At 35.4% G+C, this 26,943-nt stretch overlaps 1 protein-coding gene across 2 annotated transcripts in view; it reads right to left on the reverse strand.

The window, feature by feature from the left end:
- Positions 1-12,023: 12,023 nt before the first annotated feature.
- TBX2 (T-box transcription factor 2) overlaps positions 12,024-26,943 on the reverse strand; it is a 39,962-nt gene continuing 25,042 nt past the window's right edge. For both annotated transcript variants that reach the window (XM_044054544.1, XM_044054543.1), the window contains exons 4-7: positions 24,236-24,312; positions 23,582-23,751; positions 21,035-21,624; positions 12,024-13,472 (exon numbers count right to left, since the gene is read on the reverse strand). In XM_044054544.1, the coding sequence (XP_043910479.1) occupies positions 13,035-13,472; positions 21,035-21,624; positions 23,582-23,751; positions 24,236-24,312 (1,275 nt within the window). In that variant the 3' untranslated portion in view covers positions 12,024-13,034. The remainder of the gene's footprint in view (positions 13,473-21,034; positions 21,625-23,581; positions 23,752-24,235; positions 24,313-26,943) is intronic.

A 26,943-nucleotide genomic window follows, 5' to 3' on the forward strand; every position in this document is an offset into this window, starting at 1 on the left:
TGACAAGGAAATAATTTATAACTGGATGATCACAGAGTTAGGAAACATTATTTACAGATAAAGATCACTACAGTTAAGAACAGCTGATCATTTGTTTCCTTCATGAAGAATTGAGGTGGTCATCCAGTTGACAAAGAGATCCCTTCAGTTGGTTAGCTAATTGCACTGTTTTCTGCTAGGGGATGTACGACTGTTGAAGATCAGGCTCACTCTCAAGGGTGCAACCTTTTTTCTGTCTCAGAAATGTATCTACAAAGAATCTGTGACGTAGCCAAAAGTCATTCATCAGTGTGTTTTCAAAGCATTGTGAGTTGAATGGACAACCCACAGGAAGAATGCAGGCTTTGCTACTGCGGTTCTGAAGAGGATGTTATAACTCATCCAGCCTTATGAAGGCTATAACCTGCACTGTTTTGTAATTTCCCAGTCATATAATGAATCCTACAACCAGGATTCCTATGAAGATGTATGCAATAATGTGTGTGTCAACAAGTAGATCATCATAGTCGCTATCTGAGGACTATTAAGGGTAGCTTATGCTTAAGCTAGTTATATACAGATTGTTGCACATGGAATACTTTATCTTAACATCAGAATCATGTGCTTAATGGCTAAGAATCAACAACTCTGTGGATATTTGACTATTATAAATGTCTGAGGACTGACACCCTTATCACACATAATGCAATCTCATTATTAGCACATCCAATTTATTAGCCTCTTCTGGAATTCATGTTCTAGTACTGTCAATCTAGTACAACTTTATTTGTTTCAAATAAACTACCAGAAATGCACTGATAGCAAGAACATATAAAGATAGTTAAGAGGGAACATTTCTGACACATGCAGAAATAACTTTATTTATTGTTAATACCCCTTATCTAGGACTGCCACTATTTCAGATGCTCATTGATTGACTTTTTAACAGAAACTTGGTATTTTAAAGGATAGACCATACCTACAATCCATTCAAAGGACTGTGAGTCACTTGATTAATAAAATAAAGGGTCATTTTATAGACCACTACTTCATTTCTAACACAGTACATTAAAGTGTTAAAGTGTTTCATATACAGAAAAGTGTGTGTGTGTGTGTGTGTGTGTGTGTGTGTGTGTGTGTGTGTGTGTGTGTGTGTGTGTGTGTATATATATATATATATATATATATATATATATATATATATATATATATATATATATATTCCAGCACTACAGTATCGGCAAAATAAGCAGGTCAGAAGGAGCTTAAATACTTTATTAGCTCAAAGACTGTAAAATACACTCCAAACCAGTTTCACCCTTTAGGCATCATCAGTGGATTACACATAGTGTTTTCATCACCCTATTAAATATGTCTCCCTTAAAGAGACACATCCCAATTTCTCAAAAAACACCATATATATATATATATTACCAGAGCAAAAAGGCAACATAACAGTAAATACATATATACACATACTCATACCCATATGTTATATTTTATTATTACACTTAAATCTCACTATTAAAGAAACTCATTCAACCCGGGTTATTATAAAGCCCCTAAATTCAAAATCCACATTCTTTCCTTTTTATCTGATATTGAATGTTTTTCAGCCTCCCCCATATTGGTGTTTTCTACTGTATCTATCCCTATAAATATAAAATGTGCCATAGTATGATCAATTTTATGTTTATATAGGGCACTTCGAACCCTTTGACATTTAATGTCACTTATATGTAGTGCCACTCTACTTTTAAAGGATCTTGATGTTTGCCCCACATAAAAGGCCCCACACTGACATACTGCCATATACACGATCCATTCTGTCCTACAAGTTATCAAATGTTGTATATCAAAAACCTTAGAAGTATTAATAGATGTAAATGATTTTGTTTTAGGAACAACTTTACAATATGTACACCTACCACAGGGATTGCAACCTTTAATTGTAATCAATTTTGTTTTATTATATCTCATTTTTTTATACCATGAAAGTGATTCACCAATATTTCGACCCCTCCTATACCCAAATTTACAATATTCATCAAGATAAACACCAAAAAACTGATCTTGTTTTAAAATGTGCCAAAAATTATTGATTATACCTCGAAATTTAAAGGTATTGATTCCAAAAGTAGTAATAAACCTTAAAGGAGCATTCCTTTCTGCATTCCCATCATCACATTCATATCTGGACCCTAAATCTCTTTTCATGTTGGATACTTCCAATATTTCCCGATCTATAACTTTTCTATTATATCCTCTTTGTTTAAATATGTGTCCCATTTTGTTTATCTCTTCTTTAAATTCAACATCATTACTACATATACGTCTAAGTCTTCGGAACTGATTTTTCGGTATATTCAATATAACATGTTTTGGGTGGCAACTATCTGCCCTCAATATTGAATTTTTTGTAAATGGTTTTCTATAAAGACACGTACTTAAAGTACCATCATTATTTTTAACCACATGTACATCCAAAAAATCAATAGCCATTTCTTCTCTTCTATCAACAAAGACTATATCAAACACATTGAAGTTTAAATGATCCACAAAAATGTTCCACTCATTTGGAGAGCCAGACCATATAGCCCAGCAATCATCGAGATATCAATGCCACATTATCAATTTAGATTTAAAAGGGACATCCTCTTTGTAAATCAAACTACATTCTAAGTATCCCATAAAAAGATCTGCGTATATTGGTGCAAATTTTGTACCCATTGCAGTTCCATTCACCTGTAAGTAACATTCACATCCAAAAAAGAACACATTGTTTTCTAACACAATTTTAATCAAATCTATCAATAAAGAACAGTGTTCAGCAGAATACTGTCCAAATTGTAGCAACCAGTATTCAATTGCTTCTATACCCCCATGATGTGGGATACTAGTGTACAGTGATTGTACATCAAGTGTACAAATATAACAATCTTCAGATAACCATATATCATCCATCAATTGTAAAAACTCATTTGTATCTTTGATTCTCGATCTAATAAGGGCTAGTAATGGTTTCAACTGTAATTCCAAATATGCTGAAATTGGCTCTGTAAGGGACCCTATTCCCGATACTATAGGTCTACCTGGGGGAGGAAAAATGTTTTTATGTATTTTAGGTAAAATATATAGTAGTTGGGATTTTGGATTATCCACTATTAATTCTTTTAATAATGTTTCATTGATAAGACCTCTTGAATTATACTCTTTTAGTCTCTCATCAATTTCATGTTTTAGGTTAATAGTTGGGTCCGACATAAGCCTTAAATAGAACCTATTATCACCCAACTGTTTTTTAACCTCCTTAGTGTATCCATCAATATCCCACACTACTAATGCTCCACCTTTGTCGGCCTTAAGTATTACTAAATCCTTATTTTCCATCAAGCTTTTTAAAGCAGCCCTTTCCTTAGATGTCAAATTATAACCATAATGTTTGAAAATGTTATTCTGATTTTTATGTAATTCACTTAATACACTTTCTTCAAATAATCTCACCCTTGGATGGTAAGGGGGTACAAAATTACTTTTTTTTTATTTAAACACAGGGGTAACAGAAAAATCACATTTTGTATGAAAGAAATACTTTAAATTCAAATTTCTACAAAAAATTTTGACATCCATACACATATCATGTTGAGACAAAAAGAAAGAAGGTACATAGTTAAATCCTTTATTTAACACAGCTTTTTCATCATCAGTAAGCTGATAATCAGTTAGATTTACTATAAGTCCTTCATCTTTTACTTCTCTTTCACCAATTTCTCGAATCTCTCTTTCATCTCTCTCAAATTCTCTCTTCCGATGTTTCTTTACACCCCTTCTAAAGGGCCCCCTTTATATCTGGCTTTTTTGTGTATAGGAGATGGTATCTCAGTCACTTCTAGATCAGTATATGTGCTCACTGCATTGGAAGACATTTCAGATGTACTGGATTCAAAGTTATCCACACCATAAGTGGATTTTAAAATTAACTTGTTTCTCTTACGTTTAACTCGTTTAGGTTTAACATTATCATTGAAACGCACTGCTCTCTTTGATTGTTTCCAGATGTAGGTTTTATCATTTTTAGCATCACCCATGTCCTTATTAAAGTTAAGTTTCTTAGCTTTAACATCATTTTCAAAAGCATTCATATCTTCCATATATTTATTAAACAAACTTTTAAATCCCTCTACTTCATTATGTTTCTGCACCAGTTCTAAACAGTCATCTACTTGTTGTTTAGCTTCTGTCAGGTTCTCTTCGTAGTATGAGATTAACAGTTCAACGAAAAGTTTTGAAGCCGTAGTTTGTATTGAACGCCATTTTCCTAAAAAATTTTCATTTTCTTTGCCTACACCTGGTTCTACATAAACACGCAGGCCCCGTGGTGCTATACCAGCACTTACATAGGCCCTTAATAATTTAATACGCCATATAGTTGAACGGTATTTCTTTGTACTAAACAACAATTCTTTAAAGTTATGTTGCATCTGTGACACAATGTTCACCTCTGTATTACTCACATTCATACTATTCCACTGTCTGCCATCAAGACAAGTATCATCCTCTTTGTCCAGACTCAGCATGTCAATATATTTTCGCAAATCACCCCCTTCTGCCATTGTATGAATGTTGTCACCATAAATCCACTCTCAATAAAGAAACGATAAATCCTGCCCGCCAATGCAGGCACCACGAATAACAGCACCAAGATCACAGAAACATACAACCTCCAAACAAAAACTTGTGCGCATTAAACGTAACATGCGTGCATGGAAATTATCCGATAAAACACCAAAATACCAAAATATATTCCAGCACTGCACTATCGACAAAATAAGCAGGTCAGAAGGAGCTTAAATACTTTATTTATCTCACAGACAGTAAAATACACTCCAAACCGTTTTCACCCTTTAGGCGTCATCAGTGGATTACACATAGTGTTTTCATCACCCTATTAAATATGTCTCCCTTAAAGAGACACATCCCAATTTCTCAAAAAACACCATATACATTGTATAAAAAAATGAGATATAATAAAACAAAATTGATTACAATTAAAGGTTGCAATCCCTGTGGTAGGTGTACATATTGTAAAGTTGTTCCTAAAACAAAATCATTTACATCTATTAATACTTCTAAGGTTTTTGATATACAACATTTGATAACTTGTAGGACAGAATGGATCGTGTATATGGCAGTATGTCAATGTGGGGCCTTTTATGTGGGTCAAACATCAAGATCCTTTAAAAGTAGAGTGGCACTACATATAAATGACATTAAATGTCAAAGGGTTTGGAGTGCCCTATATAAACATAAAATTGATCATACTACAGCACATTTTATATTTATAGGGATAGATACAATAGGAAACACCAATATGGGGAGACTGAAAAACATTCAATATTAGATAAAAAGGAAAGAATGTGGATTTTGAATTTAGGGGCTTTATATAAACCCGGGTTGAATGAGTTTCTTTAATAGTGAGATTTAAGTGTAATAATAAAATATAACATATGGGTATGAGTATGTGTATATATGTATTTACTGTTATGTTGCCTTTTTGCTCTGGTAATATATATATATATATATGTTTATATGGTGTTTTTTGAGAAATTGGGATGTGTCTCTTTAAGGGAGACATATTTAATAGGGTGATGAAAACACTATGTGTAATCCACTGATGACGCCTAAAGGGTGAAACCAGTTTGGAGTGTATTTTACAGTCTGCGAGCTAAATAAAGTATTTAAGCTCCTTCTGACCTGCTTATTTTGTCGATAGTGCAGTGCTGGAATATATTTTGGTATTTTGGTGTTTTATCGGATAATTTCCGTGCACACACGTTACGTTTTTAATGTGCCCAGGTTTTTGTTTGGAGGTTTTATATATATATATATATATATATATATATATATATATATATATATATGGTGTGTGTGTTTGTGTGTGTGTGTGTGTGTGTGTGTGTGTGTGTGTATGCTTGCATATGAAAATATATGTCTGTATGCCTAGTAAAGTCTGTGGCTAGAGCCAGCTGTCTAAATTGATCACTACAGGAGTGGGATGCAGCTAGACAGCCTGGATGTTGTGTGCCTGTGTGTAAGTTATATATATATATATATATATATATATATATATATATAAATGTGATATGCTTGACATGACTTCCTCTCTGCCTCCTGGCTTTGTCCCTTGCTCCTAATCTGGGACACTGGGACATAGTTCTCTAACACCCTTTATCACCTTTATACCTCCATTTAAAGCACTAAATCACTTATCCCCTTCTGATACCTCACTTGTATTTCTTAGACTACTATACCTACTTTTAAATACACAACCAAATTACTCACTACTTCTCTAACACTTGCTTATCTCCATCGATATCTCACTCTATTGTATTTCTTAAATTACTCCTATTTATCTTATACGCCACTCTTCTATGTGTTAAGACTCGGTGCAAGGCTTGTATATTTAATGTTTGTGAATATCAATACAATTTTATACTGACTATCATGCTATGTATTTACTGAAACTGCATTATAAAATATGTTACTTAAACATTGCTTGCATTAAATATAATACCCTAGAGCTTTTCTCCGGGGGTCTCTGCTGAAAAAGGGCATCTGCACCCAGTCAGACTTTCTGGTGTAAACAAACATCTGTCAATCAATCAGTCAATAAATGAATGAAGGAATAGATAGATAGATAGATAGATAGATAGATAGATAGATAGATAGATAGATAGATAGATAGATAGATAAAAATGTTTCCACTAGATGGCGCTGTCACTCAAAGAAAGTCGTGTTCTTTTGCTCTTTATGATTTGACTCATAAATTAATACAAAGATGGAAAAGGGGTAACTGATGACCAAAGCAAAGGTTTATTTTACCCTTTATTACTCCACTACAAAGCCAAGAGGTTATACTTAGACCAAGTCTCCCACCTAAAAAGTAAACTTACTTAAAAATGTTCCAGTTTCTTCAAACACTGCTTGCTGCGTGGAACAATTTAGGGATCTGAGGTATTCACCACAAATAAGGTCACCAAGAAATACATAAATCAAAACCCTTGACCAATAAATATTAAAGAAGAATAATTATTAAGTCAGGCAAAAGTAAAATTAGAAAACAGGAATAACTTCTAAGTTATTCCCTCATCAGTGTATGGGTGCCTCTGGTTATTTACTGCTATTAGAATAGTGATTATTTTACACTGACTAGGATGATCCTTCATATCCAAAGTTATATTATAATACCAAACTGATAACTTTGAAGGACTGCAAAGAAATACAATGTTGAACCTAATGGCAAAAAAGTAAACATCCCATGTAGGTGATGGGGAGTGCACTCGCTTTCTCTCTTTTGGTAAAAGTCATGGATATGGGCAATGCTTTCCTGGAAATCCCATGATGGAAAATATTAACACTATAGGGCTGTATATTAAAATAAAGGTTTGACTATAGAAAGGGTGTAAAAAATTAGGTGTGGATGGGACTGCAGGTGCTTGATGAGGATATGTAACAGTATGCAGAGACTATGCTTCACTAAATGTCATGTATTGGAAATAGTACACCCCATGAACAATCAAGTTAAAGTAAGATAAACTCCATCTTAACAAATAAGAGTTACAGGAGGTCCCATGTTTAACCTTTTGTATGTCTAATCACATATTTGAGATTGGTACAAGACACTGCTGAAAGCATGCCTCAGTGAACTGACTTTTCATCCATGACTTTTTGCAAAACAAGAAATGAGCTTAAATGGGAATCATATGCATAGCAACGTTCATGATGGCAAAATCAGAAGAACATGACCAAAAAAAGAAAGCATAAGTGATGAAAATTATTGTGATAACTAAATAAAGGCGATGATTAAAAGGGCATAACTAAGTGCCAAAATGAAAAACAGACACTCTTTGCTGAGAGAATGTGACTGTGTTGCTGTTAAACTTAAATTCTGAAATGTATACATCATTTATCAGTCAGTACTGGTTGCCCTCATTCTACAGTGGGAATATCTCATTATAGATCTGTAGATCAGCCGGTGTAATTTGTGTCCTATATACAGAATTCACGTGGTGTGACAAAATAATTCACCCATTTGCTTCGTTACTTCTGAATTTCATTACACCATTTTTTTTCCTCAAAAAATAAAGATAAGCTGTGAAATTTAGAAGCAAACATGAAATCGACAGAATTTCATGGGGCATGATAAAATCCATGTGTTTCTTTACTTCTGAATTCTGTGTTAAGTTTTAATATAAGATGGCAAGAAATGCTGTAGGGATTTAGTACCAAAAAGTGAATGAAAGAAAGTTTATTATATTTGTAACAAATGTATTGGAACGTTTGTCAAACGAACTCCACAATAACCTCTACTAAATGCTACATACCTTCTCAGCTGTCCACATTTTCACATAATGTCCACATCTTTGCCTCCTGTTTTGGTCTGTTTCTCATACAATGTGTGTTTTTTCTGGCAAATCTTCCAAAATAATGACAGACTTTTCGAGTTTCAGACTTCATATCCTTCAGAATATAAATGCAAAATCTATTATTCTATCAACTTTCTAAGTTTATAAGAGCAATATTAAATATCTGTCCATATTTTGGGGCCTTTCCCACACCACTACCACACACACACACACATTATTTTGGGCTTTGTCCAGATTTCTTGCGCTGAAATGTTGAGAGGTATGAAATGTTACATTACCTCACCTAGATATAAATGACGTAATAAAGCGTCAAAAACAAAAGTTTTTAGATGCTTTCTTAACGGTATAACTGATGACTAAAGTGATCTTTGAGCCCAAATGCTTCAGCTACAGCACATTAACTGAACTGCTACAGATACGTATTGATCTTGGGACTATTAGTAACAATTTTTCTAGGTTATGGAGCTCTTGCAGTGCTAAAAAAGCTGACGCCATTAATCCGAGACTGATTGTAAGGACATGAAAAGGGGATTTGCAGTCCCTGTAAACTCTTGCATTCTTATTTAAAAGGAGGGCAAATCAGTTTTCTTATTCCATGTTCATAAAATGTACCGTTTCTACTCACTTGAAAGTATCACACTGCCAAACAAGCATTTAACACAGGAGTCAGTAAAATCTACCTATGTATGAAGTTACAGAGGTGCCTGGTGAAGAAAAATGCACTTAACATAACAGTTAGCAAAGATGGACTCAGGGGAAACTTTATAAAATCACACGGGTGTCTGGAAAATAATGGGTCATAGTACACACCTGAAGGGGCTGGGGTTAGCCAAACACCTGAATGCTTCTGCCATCATCGATGCCCATTTTTTATACCTAGGTAATTGCATACGTTTTTGTGAACAAGATGACAGGAAGGAGAGCAACTGACCCCCCACCCCCACCCCCAACACACACACACCTTATTTTGGCTTCTTTTTTTATCAGGTAAACCCCACTGTGCACAAGTGCCCCTTGACAAGGGATTTTTCCTGTAGTACATATGTTTACTACAAATAATACAACCGTTTTTACATTTCACTAAACATTTTCTGTCATAAAATGCCAGATAAACAAAAACAAAGAGCACAGACCTTGCATACATCAACCATGTTAAAATCAATTGTTTTTACATCAGTGAGCTTGGAGATATAGATATTTAAAGGTCCTTACACCTGGGCCTGCCAGGGGAATATAACATAAAGGGTTAAAAGGTTAAGAGTTAGGGAAAAGTGATAGCTGGAGAAAGGGATTCATTCTTTGGGGAGGCAGATAGCTTAAAATGTTCTATAAAAGAAAACAGGATGTTATCAACTAGTTGTAGATGTTTCCTTTTTTGTAGATGTATGACATTTTCAAAAAGATGTGGGTATATAACAAAAAAATCACTGAAAAGTACTATTTACATCACAATACATCAATCTTTAATGTACTTCATTAAGACTTGTTTTGCCTAATATTTTATATGTTTTGTTAGGAACTGTTATGTTACAGTATAACAGTATATAAACTCAAGTAGTAATAATTCCAAAAATGAAAACAGCTGTCAGAAATGAAAAGAAAGGAAATGAAACAAATACACTATAAAAACAGATACTGTATCCGTGGATTGAAATCAGCTAAGGGGAGGACTCTTTCTAAAAACAGAACCTACTACATAAAAACAACAAAGGCAAGGGTCTTCTCCAAAACGTTTTATAAAACACAAATAAAAGTTAGCACTTTCATACACAATCAATATGTCAACTTTATCAGACAAAGAAAAACTCCAAATGGTTCAATATATAACAAAAGCCATTTCCATGACATCATCAACTCCAATTAGTACTTAAAGAGCCAATACCAGTACATATAATTTAAAACAATCTAGAAGAAACACATTTCAAAAACACAGATATCTTAAGAACATAAAAATCCACCTGTAAAATACAACAATATATGCTTGTCTAAATTTATTAATAAAACTAATTACCTTTCCAAGGATTTTTGATTTCAGCACAGTCTTAAGGGAACATTGATCATTAAGTCCTGGATAAACAAAGGCATTAAGTCTGAGTTGCCAGGAAACTTCCCTCTCCTCTAAAAGTAGTTGCCATGGGCCATCCCTAAAGCCTTTCTTTTATTGGTCAATAGAAAAATACAAGAAGTGATGTCCTGCATTCTCCATAACATGTTTAGCTAAAGCACTATTCATATTCCGCCTATATTTGTGCTTGTAAACCCTTTTGTTTCAGATGCCTCTTGGTTTTCCCAATACAGAAACCAGGACAGAGCTGACATTTAGCAACATAAATTATCCCAACACTTTCACAATTAAATTTGTCCATAACTTTAAAATTCTTATTGTTAATAGAAAATGAATTGACAGCGCCCATAAATTTACAAAACACTTCTTGTATTTTGCTATTGACCAGTGTTTGAAATGTGTTTTTGAAATGTGTTTCTTCTAGATTGTTTTAAATTATGTTTATGTGTACTGGTATTGGCTCTTTTAAGTACTAATTGGGGTTGATGATCCCATGGAAAGGGCTTTTGTTATACACTGAACCATTTGGAGTTTTTATTTGTCTGATGAAGTTCACATATTGATTGTGTACGAAAATGCTAACTTTTATTTGTGTTTTATAAAACTTTTTGGAGAAGACCCTTGCCTTTGTTGTTTTTATTTAGTTCCTTTATGGCTTTTGTTGCTTACTTTTTAAAAACAGAACCTGACTGTTCAACTTATGCATTTCTACACTGCAGCTACAGTTTTCCATTGTTCTCCTGTGTGCTAGCTGTGACATCACTGTGTGCGTGGACTTTTTTGTTTGTGCCACCATGTAGTTGGTATAAAGTGTGTGTGGGGGGAGGGGGAACTCTTCAAACTGTTGAAAAGTTGTACGAAAGGTCCTAATGGGCATAGATGAAAACTAAGCTAGTACACATCCTGGACATTGACAAAAACAAGGTAGGGAGAGGTAAGATTCATTATACGTAATTAGTTATGTTGCTGTAAAAGAGCAAACAAATAGGAAGCCATGGAAATATTAGCAGAAAATCAATATAGTACTTTGGATAAAGCTGTAATGCTGTCTCTGTTTCTTTGGAGTATCATCTTTCTAGGAAAAGTGGTGCCTAGATTAATAAGCCTTATAAAAGTGTTTTCTAGTGTGTATAAAAAGTACAGACATACTTCATGTTTTCCTGAGCAACTATTGCACTTTATTAAGTATCAGGTTATAATGGACTTGTATACCTACTCACTGAAATACTTTTTAGCTTCAGGAGTTCCTCCCTATTGTTAGGGTACCTCATGCCTCTCCCATATCCTTGACACCCCACAGCCCCAAACACCACCACCACCAAATGCTCCCAATCTCTTACATTCCCTATACCTAATTCCAATTTACACAAATATATCAGTTTAGGAAGTAAAAGTAACCAACATCTATATTTAACTGTGAAAATTTAATCCATCCACCTAAGTATGCATCTAGTTTAGCATTTGCCTTTAAATATAGCAGAATAACTGGATCCCAAATTCATTGAATACTGAAACACTAGAAGCAAAAACAAATAAAGAACCAAGGTAAAAGCCTTCTTTGAATATTTTATTGAAAGTAGTGAGAGAATAGAGAACAAAAAAATATACATAACATAGATACCCGAATAAAACCAGCACATCTGAAATATATCCGTGTATGTTTTATTAATACAGCCTTGTTGAAAAAATCAATTTGAAGTACTGGAATGAAAAATAAAATCCTGAGACGTATTCATGCTATTTTGTCACTGCAAAGGTGTTATAATTCTGAAATAAAAATCTGAAAAAAAGATGTATAAGACATTGAACTGCAACAAACGTATTGGGGATGGCACGTGATAGCAAAACTGCAGGGATAAACAAACAACTAAAAACACAGTCAGTGGATTATGTTCTTTTTTCCCAAAAGTTTAAACTGTTGTTTCATTTACAATACACCGTGTTTCTGTAAAACGGAAAATAGAAGGAAACGATAAATGCAAGGAGTTAAACTCTAATATTATGTACACAGCAATGTACAACTTGAATAAATTAATATCAATTTGCATATTATGGTATTTCTTATAGCTTATTTACACAAATTACTATTTTAATTTCTTAAATACACCTGGTACATTTGGGTAAGAAATGTCTCTTCATGCTTGTACCGATTTAGGAACTAGGTGGGTAGCTGCAACCTCTGAGGTATGTCTAAAGGACAATGGCATTTAACCAGCCTTCCAAGTCTTTTTGAACATCTCAATTTCATTTCACTCCATTCTGTTCCCAGCACAGACTTCACAGATGTCACCATCTGCTATCTTGCTTGCCGTGGCTGTTGTTCCTTTTGAACCTATTTCAGTTGCTTGTATCCTTGGGGTTTTGAAGGCATCTCTACAAACAGTGCTATTGTTGCTTTTTGTTCCTTTTGGGAGTAAGTGACACTGTTTGATTCCTCTTAAGAGTGTTTCTTTGTCTTTTGTTTATTTTTTATTTTTTAATAAATATCGAAGTGTGCTGTACAAAATGATCCCAGTGCTCTTGACCCCACTGTTGGCCATCTAGTAGGTGTGACAGACGTCATGTCACTTAGGTGATTCCCTGCCAGGTGACAGGTTTCTTTGGTTCTCTAACCCACTCACCAGTCTCTGGATATTCTGCAGTTCGTTCAAGGAATCTTTTACAGCAGTTTTTGGCGAGACAGACCCCGAACAATTTCTCTGACTGCTATGACTGTGTTGATCTGAAACAGGACTGCTCTCTCGGCTGCAGGGCTTGGGGGTTTCCGCTCCTGTGTTCATGCTTGATGGCAATCCGGTGGTGAGAAGGTTGGTGCTTGATGGGATGGACACCGGAATCTGGTAAGGACTAAAACGAAGACGAGGCCTAGCACTGCTTAGAAAGGGGTTCCGGGACAGGGAGGAGGAGGTGCTGGACGGTAGAGCTGACGCTGCTGCTGCTGCCGCCGCCATGTATGTATATGGATAAGGAAACAGACCTCCAAATGTGGGCATCGGTATCCCCTGCAAGAGAAAAAAAAGAGCGGTTAAACATTCCAACTACTCTTTTGGCACACCTGCAGTTACAGTGAAGCTACACAAATGCGTGCATCGCAGCATGCACAAACAATACATCAAACTTCGGAGAACTTCTGCAACAGGGAAAAAAATCACATTATCAAAACTAACCGATCCCAAGATGGTCGAAAGGAGTGTACGATTGTGTTCTTGAATTTGTGCCTCGGGCAGAATAATAAATAGATCAGACTGCTCCAGTGGTCACCAAGGAGGCACAGATTGGCGTGTGTGTGTGTGTGTGTGTGTATTACACCATCATAATGCACCAGCAAGCTTGTGAAAGTTGCATAGTTCACTATCCAAGTTCCTAGGAGTTAAATGAATTTGCATGCCTGTGCAGCACGAGCACATGCTGATGCTGAATGGAAACTTGGAACTAGAATACACTACAAATCAAATTCTTATGGCTTCACTAGCAAAAGGGAAACAGAAAGGAAACTAAACTCTGGTAGACGATTTATTTGGACACATTTCCACAATGTAATATAAACATAAGCATCTCAGTTTCTACACAAAATATACTTTTGCAACCAACCTCAAAAGAACTGACGAACTGTACAATTAATACTAAAGCAAACAGCTGCAACCCAAAAACTTTTCAGTGTTTTTTTTTTTTTTATCAGCAAGCATGCTCCACTGCGACTATGATCAGTATACCCAACTCCATTATTAGAATGGGCTTTCTATCTAACAATCGATCGATCTGTCTATTCACTGGGTAAGTGAACTGTTCAGCCGACGCTTTTCAGACACAACCCAGGCACAGACAGGTGTGCAGTATAACAACACATTTTAGTTTATCAGCAGTTAGAACCTCCAGGTAATTAAAGACGGCTGCCTCAAACCACTGTCCACCCCAAACTCAACTCCTACAAGCAGCATCACAAATAGGCACACAGTCACGTCAGTGACCAAATTTAACCGAATTTAAACTGCCTGTTTAAGACACTAAAGAAGAACCTAGTGATGATAACACAGTTTGCCAGTTTTCTTAATTTTTTTTTGATAGGGCATTCAACAGGATTAGAACCCTCTAAAAACATTACAGTTTCTGTTTTGGGTGTGAAAAAATGTGCGCATTTGTGAAAAGGATTACTTAAGAAACAAATATTTATCAGATGATGTTGGTACGTATGAAACCCATATTTATAGAATGGTGTGATTAAACATAAAAGAAAAACAAACATATAACTTGTACATTTTACCTATCTATGTTAAAAATAATTAAAGCAAAACATGAACACCAAGCACAAACAAGAATATTTTTTTTTACAAATTCGAGAATGTATAGTGGAAGAGATGATGCGTCACTTTATATAAAGAATGCTCAATCATTGCTCTAATGAACTTTATAGCCTAATACAGTATTAGGTGGTAGGATGAGACAAGGGCATTTGCACATGTACATAAAGCACTTGTTTTTGAATCATACAGGCATAGAACATTAAGAACCTAAGCTAGTTACCATGGAAACAAATGAAGATAATGGGTTCACTGACCTCAGATTCTTGGTGATGAGTGGATAGGGTGGGTAACTAAGATACATTTCACAAAGAAGGCAGAAGCACAACTAAAGTAAAAGAAAATATAAATATTCCCCATATGACTGGATGGAGAAGATGTGACTAGGGATGGTTTACAAACACTATGGGGAGAGGGAAATGAACGGTTTAGATTACAGGAAGGACACTCTTTGGTACCTGTGATTAGTAACTAAACTAAAAGAACAAGGCAAAGGAAAAGAAACATAGAGAGGAAAGAATCAGACAAAATAGTAATGGAGCGCAGAACATCAAAGGCAAAACATAAAGTAAAAAGTGAGTTCTGTAAACTGCCTCATAACTACAAAAAACAAGCAGAAAATTAAATGAAGATTGGTTGTGAAAGCCAGGAAAAGGGTTCATAAGTGAACAGTGATGGGTATGTAACCAAATCCAGAAGAATTTGGATTTTTGTACAGAAGTGTCTGCAGAAATATTTTTATGCTGCAAATAGAATTAATAAATATTTCCACAAGTATACTTCTAATCACACCCTTTACTTCTAACCTACATGCTGGACAGATGAGATATAGGACACTATGAATACCCTTAAGAAAATGGAATTGAAAACATTGACTCAAAGAAAAATACATTTCATATAAATAAACAGCGGCAATGGGCACAGTTGTTAAGTGCATGAGAAGAACAGAATAACCAAAGTGAATATAAAGCAGAATCATTGATGGCTGATAAGTAATATAAATGTTAAGTGCTGTGTCTAGATGTAAAACTGAGAATAAAACATGGGATTTCAAATTAGTTTTGGAATAACTGGCCAGACACTAGGGAAACACAGATGTACCATGCATGCGGATTGCACAAAAGCTGAAAGCTGTCATTGCTATACATTAATAAATCTGTTAAGTTAAAAAGAAGACAGACATTAACCAAAAGAAGATAGACATAATATATATTTACTGTATATCAAGGTTTCTTAATATGCTCCTCACAAATCAAATAACATTTTAAATGCATTTTAGCAATTCTAATGCATAAGCCTCTCACAAGGGTTCCAATACTAATTTTCATATAGTGTAAAAACCTTGTTTTACATGTGTTTTTGCCTTGAACTTGAGTCTAGTGATGTTTTTGTTCTACCCAATAATGTTAATCTACACCATTTTAATTGGGGCTGGATCATTTACATTAACAGCTGCTACAACATATACTTTTATTTATATTTAATGTTCTCTGTCAGAAATAGTGTTGAAAACTGTGAAACATGTCTGACAACGTTCAATACAACACATACATTAGCTTTCATCTTCCACACAATCAGGTGCATGAAATATAGTAATTAGAAAATTACTACAAGTGAAGTTTTGAAAAGTGTGGAAAGGTTGGACATTACTGATAATTATTAAATTCAGGTATGAGTGAGTTAAGCTATTTAGCATGTTCATCATTCTATTCAGAACTACAATTTATGCCTAATAATAAAACAGGAATATTGTGTATTTGTACATGTTTGTATCTACACATGCATGTATGTTCATGTGTACACTACCATGGAGTAACAATTGCTAGGATAAATCAAAGCGCAAAGGTAAAGCTGAGAGTTTCTGTCTTTCCTTAAAAATGGTACTATTAACATATTTCCTGGCCATTAGACAAAGGTGCACTGTGAGGTATAAGGTAAACACCTTACATGTCAGCTCTAGTGTTTATCACGGGCAAACTGATTGGCTCAAAAATGGCTGAGAAGGTCAGTGTTGTACTGTTTGGTCTTTCTCATCAGTTAGCAGAGTCTGGGACTTTAAATTTATATATATATATATATATATATATATATATATATATATATATATATATATATATATATTATACACACACATGCAACCATGCTTGCATGTGCATGCAAGACAAAAACTTTTTTGTGACTTTGGGAGTGGTTTAGACTAGTGACTTCCCACGTTTTAGATGTTAGTTTGAATAGTTGCCTGTTGATTAATCAGGATGCAATTATTCATAGTGGGTCCTTAACACAGCTGATAAAATGCATACTGCACTATGTAGGATGTTATTTTGGTACACAAAACATTTTACATTCTGCTGTGGCAATATCTGAGAATATTATTAGAGTTAAGGAGTATTGCTGACCAAGCAGAAGAGTCACTGCTGTCCAGTGAACAGTTTTGTGCATATCACAGTTCTTTGTGTATTTTTTTGACTTGTGAAACAAGTGTTCCTTTTAAAAAACTAAACCTCTTCATTCCTTTACATGTAATTTACAGGGCAATGCTTTGCTGAACTGTCTTTTAACTATACAGTATAATTACAACTTAAAGGTCCCAACAAAGAGCACTTGGTTGGATATTTTGATACCTTACTTGTAGACTTCACACATTTTTGTACTCTACAGCTGATTAGTTACACACATGTGGGATACAGTTCAATAGTTACTACACAGAAAGTAGACTTATAGTGTATAAGTGCCTTTGATTTAATGAACCAGTAACTGGAGCAGAAAGGGGTTAGTCATAAATGGACTCAATACAGTGAAATTTATCTACACAGATGCAAGTACCATTTCATTTATACATCTGAATGATTGTAACACAGCATTTCTGCTGATCCTACACATTTTGATGTCAAGATATATAAAAAATATCCATCATGAAGTAATGTTTACATGCTCATAAGCCTTTGGCCCTGATTTTGTATAGAAATACAGATTTTGGACGAGCATGACAGTTAAATAACTGAAGACAGCATTATAGACTCCAAAAGTGAAACTTTCTTTTAGTAACATTGTTGCATGTAAAACTCGACTGGAGATTCCTGAAAAAATACTCTTCTAGTTATTGGAAATCAGTCTAATTAACAATGGCTGTAACTTTCAGATTTTTACACCTACAGATTTGCTTTTTGTTCTAAACACATATAAAGAAATGAAGAACTTTAGTGTTTATAAAGAAATAATGCTTTATATTCCAACATGTTTGTGAACCAAAATGTTTGATTGTACACTGACTACATTATCAATGACACTATCCTTAGTTTAAAAAAATGACAGCATTATTAGAGACAGCAACAAGCACATCATATGTTAATGGTTCGTTTTAGAAGTGGAGTGCTACAAGTAAAACTTTGAAAGGTGGTTACCCCATTGTGTTGCATTCTTAATGTATCCTTTTGTAATTATCCTTTTTGCTGGCAAGACATAGCAGACAATGCTGGCAGTTATGAACAAAAGTAACATTTATAGTAGACAAACAATGACCATGTTAATTTACAGACCTCTTTAACAATGAAGCAAAGTGACATATACATTATTAGGATTCACCAGTGTTTTATCTAATTCATTTTTCTCATTTGGCCATAAAGCAAGCAGATTAACCTTATGAAAAGTAAGTAGCCAAAGCCCTTATTACTGTCTGTGACTTCCTGCGCAGTTATACTTGTTTCAGTGAGTAATCACTACGCTAGCTGCCCTCATGGGCCCTTTTAAGCCTAGTCAATTTACTTCTTAAAGGTGAGAATCAAACCTTGTACCTTGTGTCTGTGAAGTTAACACCTTAACCATTATAACAACCCCCATAATGCAGGAGCAAAATCATAAAGGCAGTCAATATGCTTCAAAGTAATGCCCTGTCCTGTACGACTCCTCACCATAATTTGTGTGTTAACTTGCCATAGCCATTAAATAGACATTTGAAGCTCTAACAACAGATGTGAGGGTTGAAAAATGCTAATTGGGTAAGTCACTGAATACAGTCTCTTTTCAGGGGCGAGCCAGGAACAATGTGTGGTTAAGTGACATAGTACACAAAAAGAACATTTTGAAAATCAAACTCATGACTGCTACAGGAATCTAGATTTACTAGTACATAATCTTAAATTCTCTGCACCAAACTGCCTGAAAAAAATCTGTTTACTATAGCCATTAGCCATATAAATCCTGATATTAACAGATATATACTACTCCTGGCATCAGCTGCTGTTAAGCACTCTTGATGTAAGCAGATAACCCATGTGTCCTGACAACATCTCATATATGCTGCAAAATACTGATTGATACTCAATATCACTTAAATAAATTAATACTATGGAGTGTTTTGACATACTTGCAATAAATAAATATACAAATTTAATTTAGAAATCAGTTTGACTACTTACTTTACAAATGTCAGTCTTTAGATGAGCAAGCTCCGATACACTTGCATTGCATTTACCAGTATTAATGATTTACAGTCATGTGATAAATTTACCAGGTTACTAGTAATACCATAAAATATTTTGCTACACAGGGGGAAAAAGTGGTTCTTTTTCTGGAACAGAACAGTAAACAGAAATGCACACCTTCACCATTTTAGACACAGACACACACAGACACACAGACGCAGACACACACACACACACACACACACACACACACACACACACACACACATCATATATGAAATGCAGCAAGGCCTGAGCAACCAACTTGTTTCCATTTTTACTTATATTTTTACTTTGTAAAAGTGGAAAAACAGCAGTAAAGGAACAGTGTATTTGTCCTTTTAGAGAAAATACATGGCACGTATAAAAACAGTGCACAGTTTGCAGAAAACTGAAAACCATACAATGTTCGCTTTCACAATACCTTGCAGTCATGTTTTATTTAAAGCTGCCCAAATCATTTTAAGAAATGAGAATATAGTTGTATGTCTTTTTGCTCATTAGTAAAACATAATGAAACAGTTTTCAGAGTTTTGCACACTAAATATTTTTGGCAGTTACAGTCCCCTTTTAGCTTGCTTTCTTTTAGTTAATTCAAATGTATGTTGAAATGAAAAAAAAAAAAAAAATTGTGCAGAATAACAACATCTTTTGTAAGGAACCCAACAACCCCTGTTTAAGTTATTAGGTTACCTTGAATTTTGAATACGGTGAGTACTGCTCCAGGAAGAGTACTGGTACAGCTGAAGGAAAAGTACTGGTATTGCAGACTAAACTGCAAATATTTGAATAAATACTAGGAACCTGGTGGTGCCGGTCAAATTGTAATAACACTAGATGGGACTTTTATTTCACCCCATTATCCAGAGTTAAGAGTGTGCAGATGTAGAAGTGTGTATATGTATACATGTATATCACGTATATTATGGTTATTTGGGCTGACACTAAAAATTACAAACCTTTGGAACAACTAAAATATTAAGGGAGTTACTTTAAAATTACATTTTCAAAGAGGATACCTAAAATGTGCATAGAGACAAACACACTCAACACATACACACCCGCACACATATCACTAAATGTCAGTTTTGCAAGACAAGCCTTGTATTAATGGATGTGTATCTTACTAGAAAAGACAATAAATTGAATGTGCAGATGGAAAAAAAGAGCTCTGGTTGGGGCTATATGTAAAAAGCACAACCCCCACTTTTTTTTTTAATTCAGATTGTAAAATCCCCAAATTTGGGCATCACCACCACCACCAATAATAATAATATTAATAATAATAATTCACTGAAGCTGCAACATATTACTTTGACTTGCTTGGGAACAAAGCAGAAAGGTTGCAGAATTTAACTAACAATTATTCTGCAAGCTTCAACATGCTTTTATTGCATTTACCAGTATTAAAGCAGAAGAGATACTGATCTACATTAAAAAGACTAAGAAACTTTCAGAGACATGGTACACCTTTACTACATTCAAGAATGCAGAACGGATTTCACATTCATTCTTTTTTTTCTTAATTTGAAGCCTGTATGATACAAATTTAGACAGAAAAGCAAAAGGATAGAGTCTGGTCTCTGGAAATGAGAAACATTATTATAAGGAGCAAAATGAGAGAGAAAGAAACATGACACACTGATATCCAATGCACTGACGGTCGGTGCACCCCCATAACACACACACACACATATATATATATGTATGTATGTATATACACATACACACTAAACAGATAATTAAACAAAGTTCTGAAAACTGTAACCCATAGCACTTCTTAGAAATTGTTAAGCTCCTTACCTGAGAAGCAAGCATGTGCTGTGAAAAGTGAAAGGGGAAAGCTGCCGTTGTCCCCCCAGCTCCTTGGACTGAAGAGATGGCTCCATTTTCCAGACTGCTTCCTGACATAGAAGCTAATAAATGTCCCATTCCCATGGCAGAGAAAGCTCCAGGTGTCATGGCAAATTGTCCTGGGTGAATAAATAATGGCTGTCCAGCATTTAGGGGGTTAAAAAACTGATTTCCATGGAGGCTTGAGAAAGCGAGACTATGCAAATGTCCAGGGTTCAGATGAGATGTACTGTCTGTTTGCACTACCAAAGGAGAGAAACTGTCTTTGGTCATACTGTTACACTCATTCTCTTTCTTAGAGTCCTCTTTTCTCCTGCCATCCGTCCTTTCTTTCTCTAGAGTTCGCACACTGAAAATGGAGCTAATGTCCTTTCTGAGGTCAGGAGACTCTGTCTTTTTCTCTTGGGATGGTCTGTTTTTCAACAAGTCTTCTGCTCGGGGGCTGCAATGAACTGAAGGCTCTGTTCTGGGGCTGTGAGTTTCACTTGATAGCGTCTCCTGCCCTTCCAACTCCTGATCACTCACTGAGCTCTTCCCATCTTAAAAAAAAAAAAAACAGAGGGAGAAAAAGGAAGGAACTTTAGTGATTTCTTTGTGTTGTAGGCATAAATATTTCATTCTTCAAGCTATATGTAACCTTGTAGACACAACCTGTATACATAGCTCTCAAATAAATAGGACAAAATCTCAGAATTAGGGACAAATCCAAAAATAACCAGGGACACTTTTTAAAACATTAGTACTGTTAATATGAGAAGTTAACAGAATAAGATAATGTGAGGTAATAAAAGAAGTCTGTAACACTAATTATTATCATTATTTATTGTGTAACTCACCACTACTATGTCTCTGAATGTCACCAGTTTTAGGAGGAATTAAGAAGGACAGAGCTAAAATGTGTGTCAAAATCAGGGACATCCCTGAAAATCAGGGAGAGTTGAGAGGTGTGCATGTACAGGTTAATTGCCAAACTGCATAAATAATAACTAAGAATTCCAGCTGCTCCCAAAAGCGCGCGCGCACACACACACACACACACACACACACACACACACACACACATTTAAGAACTTCTATAAGTGTTCATCTCAGTGCAGCACAATTGAAAATGAAAATGGTTAGGCTGTGGTGTTTCTTGTATGTAGTACTTACTCATTGCTTTCTCAGCAGTTTGAGAGAAAACTGGTCAGATAGACATTTAACTCAATGTTTTTTTCAGGTTTGATTGTCTGGAATACAGGAAGACAAAGTCCACAAACATTTTAATGCCAGACATAAATTAAAGGGAAGGGGTAGTAGGGGAAGGGCAAAAATGACACTGGCCACATTTAATTCAATTTTAGAACATGTTGTCCTGCATCTTTAATTCTGTATTTAGAACATAAACCAAACAGCAGCTCTGTTTACTGGAGGGCCAGCACCAGAATGAAGTGCAAATCAAAATGCTCCAGTTACCTCCCCTGGTATATGTGTGGGTTGGGGTGCAACAGCCAGGAAACTGATGTACAGTTCCAGAATCCATTTTGCAAGGGCTTATCTTAGGAAACAATATAAATGCCTCTAATTCCATTACTGCAGCTGTGAAGGCACACTGGTAAGCTTGCCCGGTGAAACTCTTCTACAGATAGATACTATCCTGTGTGTGTGCAGAGAGACAGTGAGAGTGACAGACAGTGAGAGTGAGTGAAAAAGAGTGAGACAAGAGATGCAGGGTGGGTGTCTGCAAAAGGGTAGCAAATTATTTGTTTCTATTCTGGCAAAGTGCATTTCCTGAAAATATAGTCTGAAACTCAGATTTATGTCACTATTTAGTGACTTCAGTCCTCAGTGAATTGCCAGAAAAACACTTATTTTATGAGGAGCAGACCAACAATAAGAGACAAAAAATATGGACATTCTGCGAAAATCCTTACACTTGACAGGTATAGACAGGATACATATCACAGAAATATCCCCCAACACACACAAATATACGCTATTAAATATGCTATTTCCCTTACATAACAGTGGGTGATGGAGAATAAACTGTCTTAGATCTAGAGAGGAGGTTGTCTTCAATCACAATTTGAATCATTCTCAGTGTCCCACATTTTTTATCGATGCATACATGATGTAGGCTACATCAAACGTTGCACACACGCGCGTGCACAAAACATACGCGCGTGTGTGTGTGTGTGTGTGTGTGTGTGTGTGTGTGTGTGTGTGTGTCTATATATAAATGCAGCAGATCGTCACACAGCCATACTAGAGCTTATACTTGGAAATTAACCTGAAAACAATTTCAAATTCATTTATTAGGGTTTTATTTAATGTATACATTTAGCTGTTTAAGTCCAAACCCATTAATGATACACTTCCAGCAAGAAGGATACGCAGTTATATCAGACCAGGTATATACTATACATTCCCAACTGTGCCCCCAAAAAAAAAAAAGAATCATCTATACAATCAAACTTACAAATGCACGCAGAAATGTAAAGGTTTTTGTGTGCTCACCTCTGATACTTCGATTTAGTCGTAAGGGACTGGGCTCTGCGCCCTGAGGGGAGTGCAAATGGTCCCTGGTTGGTGTGGGATCGCTGGAAGAGGCATCTGAATCCATTCCATCATGGTCTACTTTGCATTGGTCATCGTACATGCGAAGGGAGGGGAGACTTAATTGTTTTCTGGGGAAAAAAGAACATTCTGTAATTTCCATCTAGTTGAACGATACTGCAGCTTCCATTTACCACACTTCAGAACAATGTAGAACTTAAAAAATCACTGACAAAATATCAATGTGCACCCCCCCCCCTAAAAATGGGATCTACAAATCACCCAGGAACAATAATATGATTAAATCAAAATTACATAGTGTTACAACAGGTAAAATCATGAGGCCTACGCTGTCTAAACTTAGAATATCTTAGGTGCACGAAAGTTCACTTTTGACAGTGTCTTTTAGGTACCGTTTTTATCTTTAAATCGTTACTCATGACTTTTGGCAAAGGTGCAAGTTATAAGAACACATCAGCCCAAGAACGTTTTGAGAATTGTGTTGCAAGTGAATACGCAATATGAAAATGTGTTGCATATTTTCACCAATATATCTCATAATAACCCCCCAAAAAATGTTTTGTCCATTTTGTAAAATGACTGAAATTCATTTACCTTTTTTCACGTCTTCCATTACCGGTATCTCTGAACCCTTTTGCAAAGGGATTGTTATCAATTTTAAGTTGGGTTATCTGGAAAACAAGAAAAAAAAAAACAATTAGGCACAAACTTTCTCGATTGTGTTTGGGGATTTTAAACATCTTTAGGAGCAAAGGCATGACTGTTCTAGAGATTATTAACATCTTTATGCACAAGGGCCTTAATTCAATATTAATAATCACAATTAACATTGTAGATATGGCTATATGTTTTTGAAAGCCCATGCTGTTTGGTCAGTTGCGAATTTGGCCCTTCAAAAACCAGAGGTGCGCCGCGTCGGGAATGCGCCCGTTTAGACAATTCCAGCCCTATTACACACACAAAAAAAATCCTCGATTTAACACATCATATGCTTTATTAAAAATTATGCTGATGTTTGGTTTGAATTATTAATATAGTTTTAGTGATAGGAAGTTATTTTTCACGGGCCCCTAGAGGGAAAATGGCGACTAAACATTGCTGTGCTGGTTAAAAGCTATTCTTATCTCCTGCAGAAGACTGCCTTATGGTGCTGGCGACATTAGGCTAATTAATAATGCATACTTTTTGAAACATTTCCCTTGGATGCTGGTTTAAAATGCATCCGAGATCTCTTTTTCTACACGGTTTGCATAAACAAACCGTTGTGTTCCACTTTATTTTGCAGCTCATTTCTTTAAAAAATGTGAGTGCTCTAGTTGCACGCATTCGCAAGTTTTGAGCCACAATTAGCAACATATTCTATGCCCCAGTATAACAACCCATGATTCATCAAAACAAACATTAGCATGCCATCTTCCCAGTTCCCAATAGGTGAGATTTTATAGGTGCTGACATTTTCCCTTGACAACATCAAGCAATTTTCCTCACACTGAAGAGAGCCACAAAAATTCGATGCAATATGTTTCTAGGGAATACACATGCAGCACGAAGAATTACTGAACAAATATCTTGTACGTAAATTTGTCTGACAAGCAAATACTGGGGAACAATGACACATGAACAAAAGCCTACTTTAAGACGCCAACTGACATCCTCCCATAGCCCCCATCCATAGCTGAGTTGCAGTGGAGGTGGGTAAGTATAGCTTGCGGCTATCCTGCTAAGTGCTCTTTAATCGACTGTGACTCTTTGCCATAAAGTTTACGATGCAAACAACCCCAACAGGACTCTCCGACACAACTACCAATTAACATCAGTAACGGTGTGTGTGTGTGTGTGTGTGTGTGTGTGTGTGTGTGTGTGTGTGTGTGTGTGTGTGTGTCAGACGGGGGGGCATTAAATTTACTTTTCAAAAACTCTAAGTACTTTATGAAAATATTACTTTATGCTCGTAATAATCAACAAACTACTGCTTTTCTGTATAAATTCTGTATATATATATATATATATATATATATATATATGTGTGTGTGTGTGTGTGTGTGTGTGTGTATTACTGTAATCACTGCCTGTAGCACTGTATCTACTTTTGTACAATTAATGTTTAATATTTTCTGTATTATGTTCTTGTCGGAGCTTTTCTCTCCGGGCCTCCACTGAAAATTTGATCTTTTAGGCCCAGTGGACTTTCCCGGTAAATTAATGCAATCAATAAATAAATGAAATAATAAATTGGGATGTTCCGCAGTTCCTAAGATGCATCTCAGCTGTACAGATTTTCGCAGAATGTCCAGATTTTTGCCTCATAAATTTGGTCCATTTTGCATAAAATTGTGGTTTAATAGCAAATCATTGCAAATTTAAGTCAGAAAATAATGACAGACATGTTAGTTTCTGACTTCATAACATTCATAAAATTCTTCCTAAAGCAAAACATTTTACTCTCTTAAGTTTGTAAGAGCAATGTTTAAAAATTGTCCCTATTATTTTGTGTCTTTGTCCCCACATAATGTATGGCTTTGTCCATATTTCTTGCTCTAAGAGGTTTGGTTCGTAACTACTTGGAGCTGCAAAACATTTGGTTCAACTTTACTCTACATAACCATTCCCAGCTTCTGTGTCGCACTTTCACTTGGCACACACACACACACACACACACACACACACAGTATCGAAACGTTTTTGGCAAATTTGAGGTCTGAGTGGTTTGAGGGGAAAGCCAAGAGACAGAGCTACTAAGAACCTATAGCTTTAATTAAAGTAATTGTTAGAGACCCACATATCACCAAACACAAACATATCCTGAAGCTTGCTCGCCCCCCTTAAACATCAACTCTTCAGTGTTGATAAACAATCACATACAAGTAGGTGACATAAATATTTTCAGGTTTCATCATTCTTAGAACGTATTAAACATATATATCCACTAATCCACTAATCGTTGTTTTTTTTTTTAAATCAATATATCTGGAAGTTCCACACATCACTCTCTTAACACATTCAGCACTAATTATTTTCCGCTTTTTAAAAATGTAGGCCAACAACAATCACTGACCACCGATCTTATTCACCAGTATGCATTTTTTAATCAATCATCCACAAGCTAGTACTATTCCTTATCAGGTAATCCAGGTTACGTTTACCCTTAAAAGCCCGATTAATGTCTTAATCCACACAGGTGTCAATTTATCAACTCCATATTATATGGAAGTACTGTAGTCTGCATTGGGTATTTCACAGCTCCAGCTGTTAGTGCTGCAAATTCAGTCTATTTATTTTATATAGACTTGGAGAATATTACC

Source organism: Protopterus annectens, chromosome 13.part0, assembly GCF_019279795.1.
Source record: "Protopterus annectens isolate FY-2018-M chromosome 13.part0, PAN1.0, whole genome shotgun sequence".
Classification (NCBI taxonomy): Eukaryota; Metazoa; Chordata; order Ceratodontiformes; family Protopteridae; genus Protopterus; species Protopterus annectens.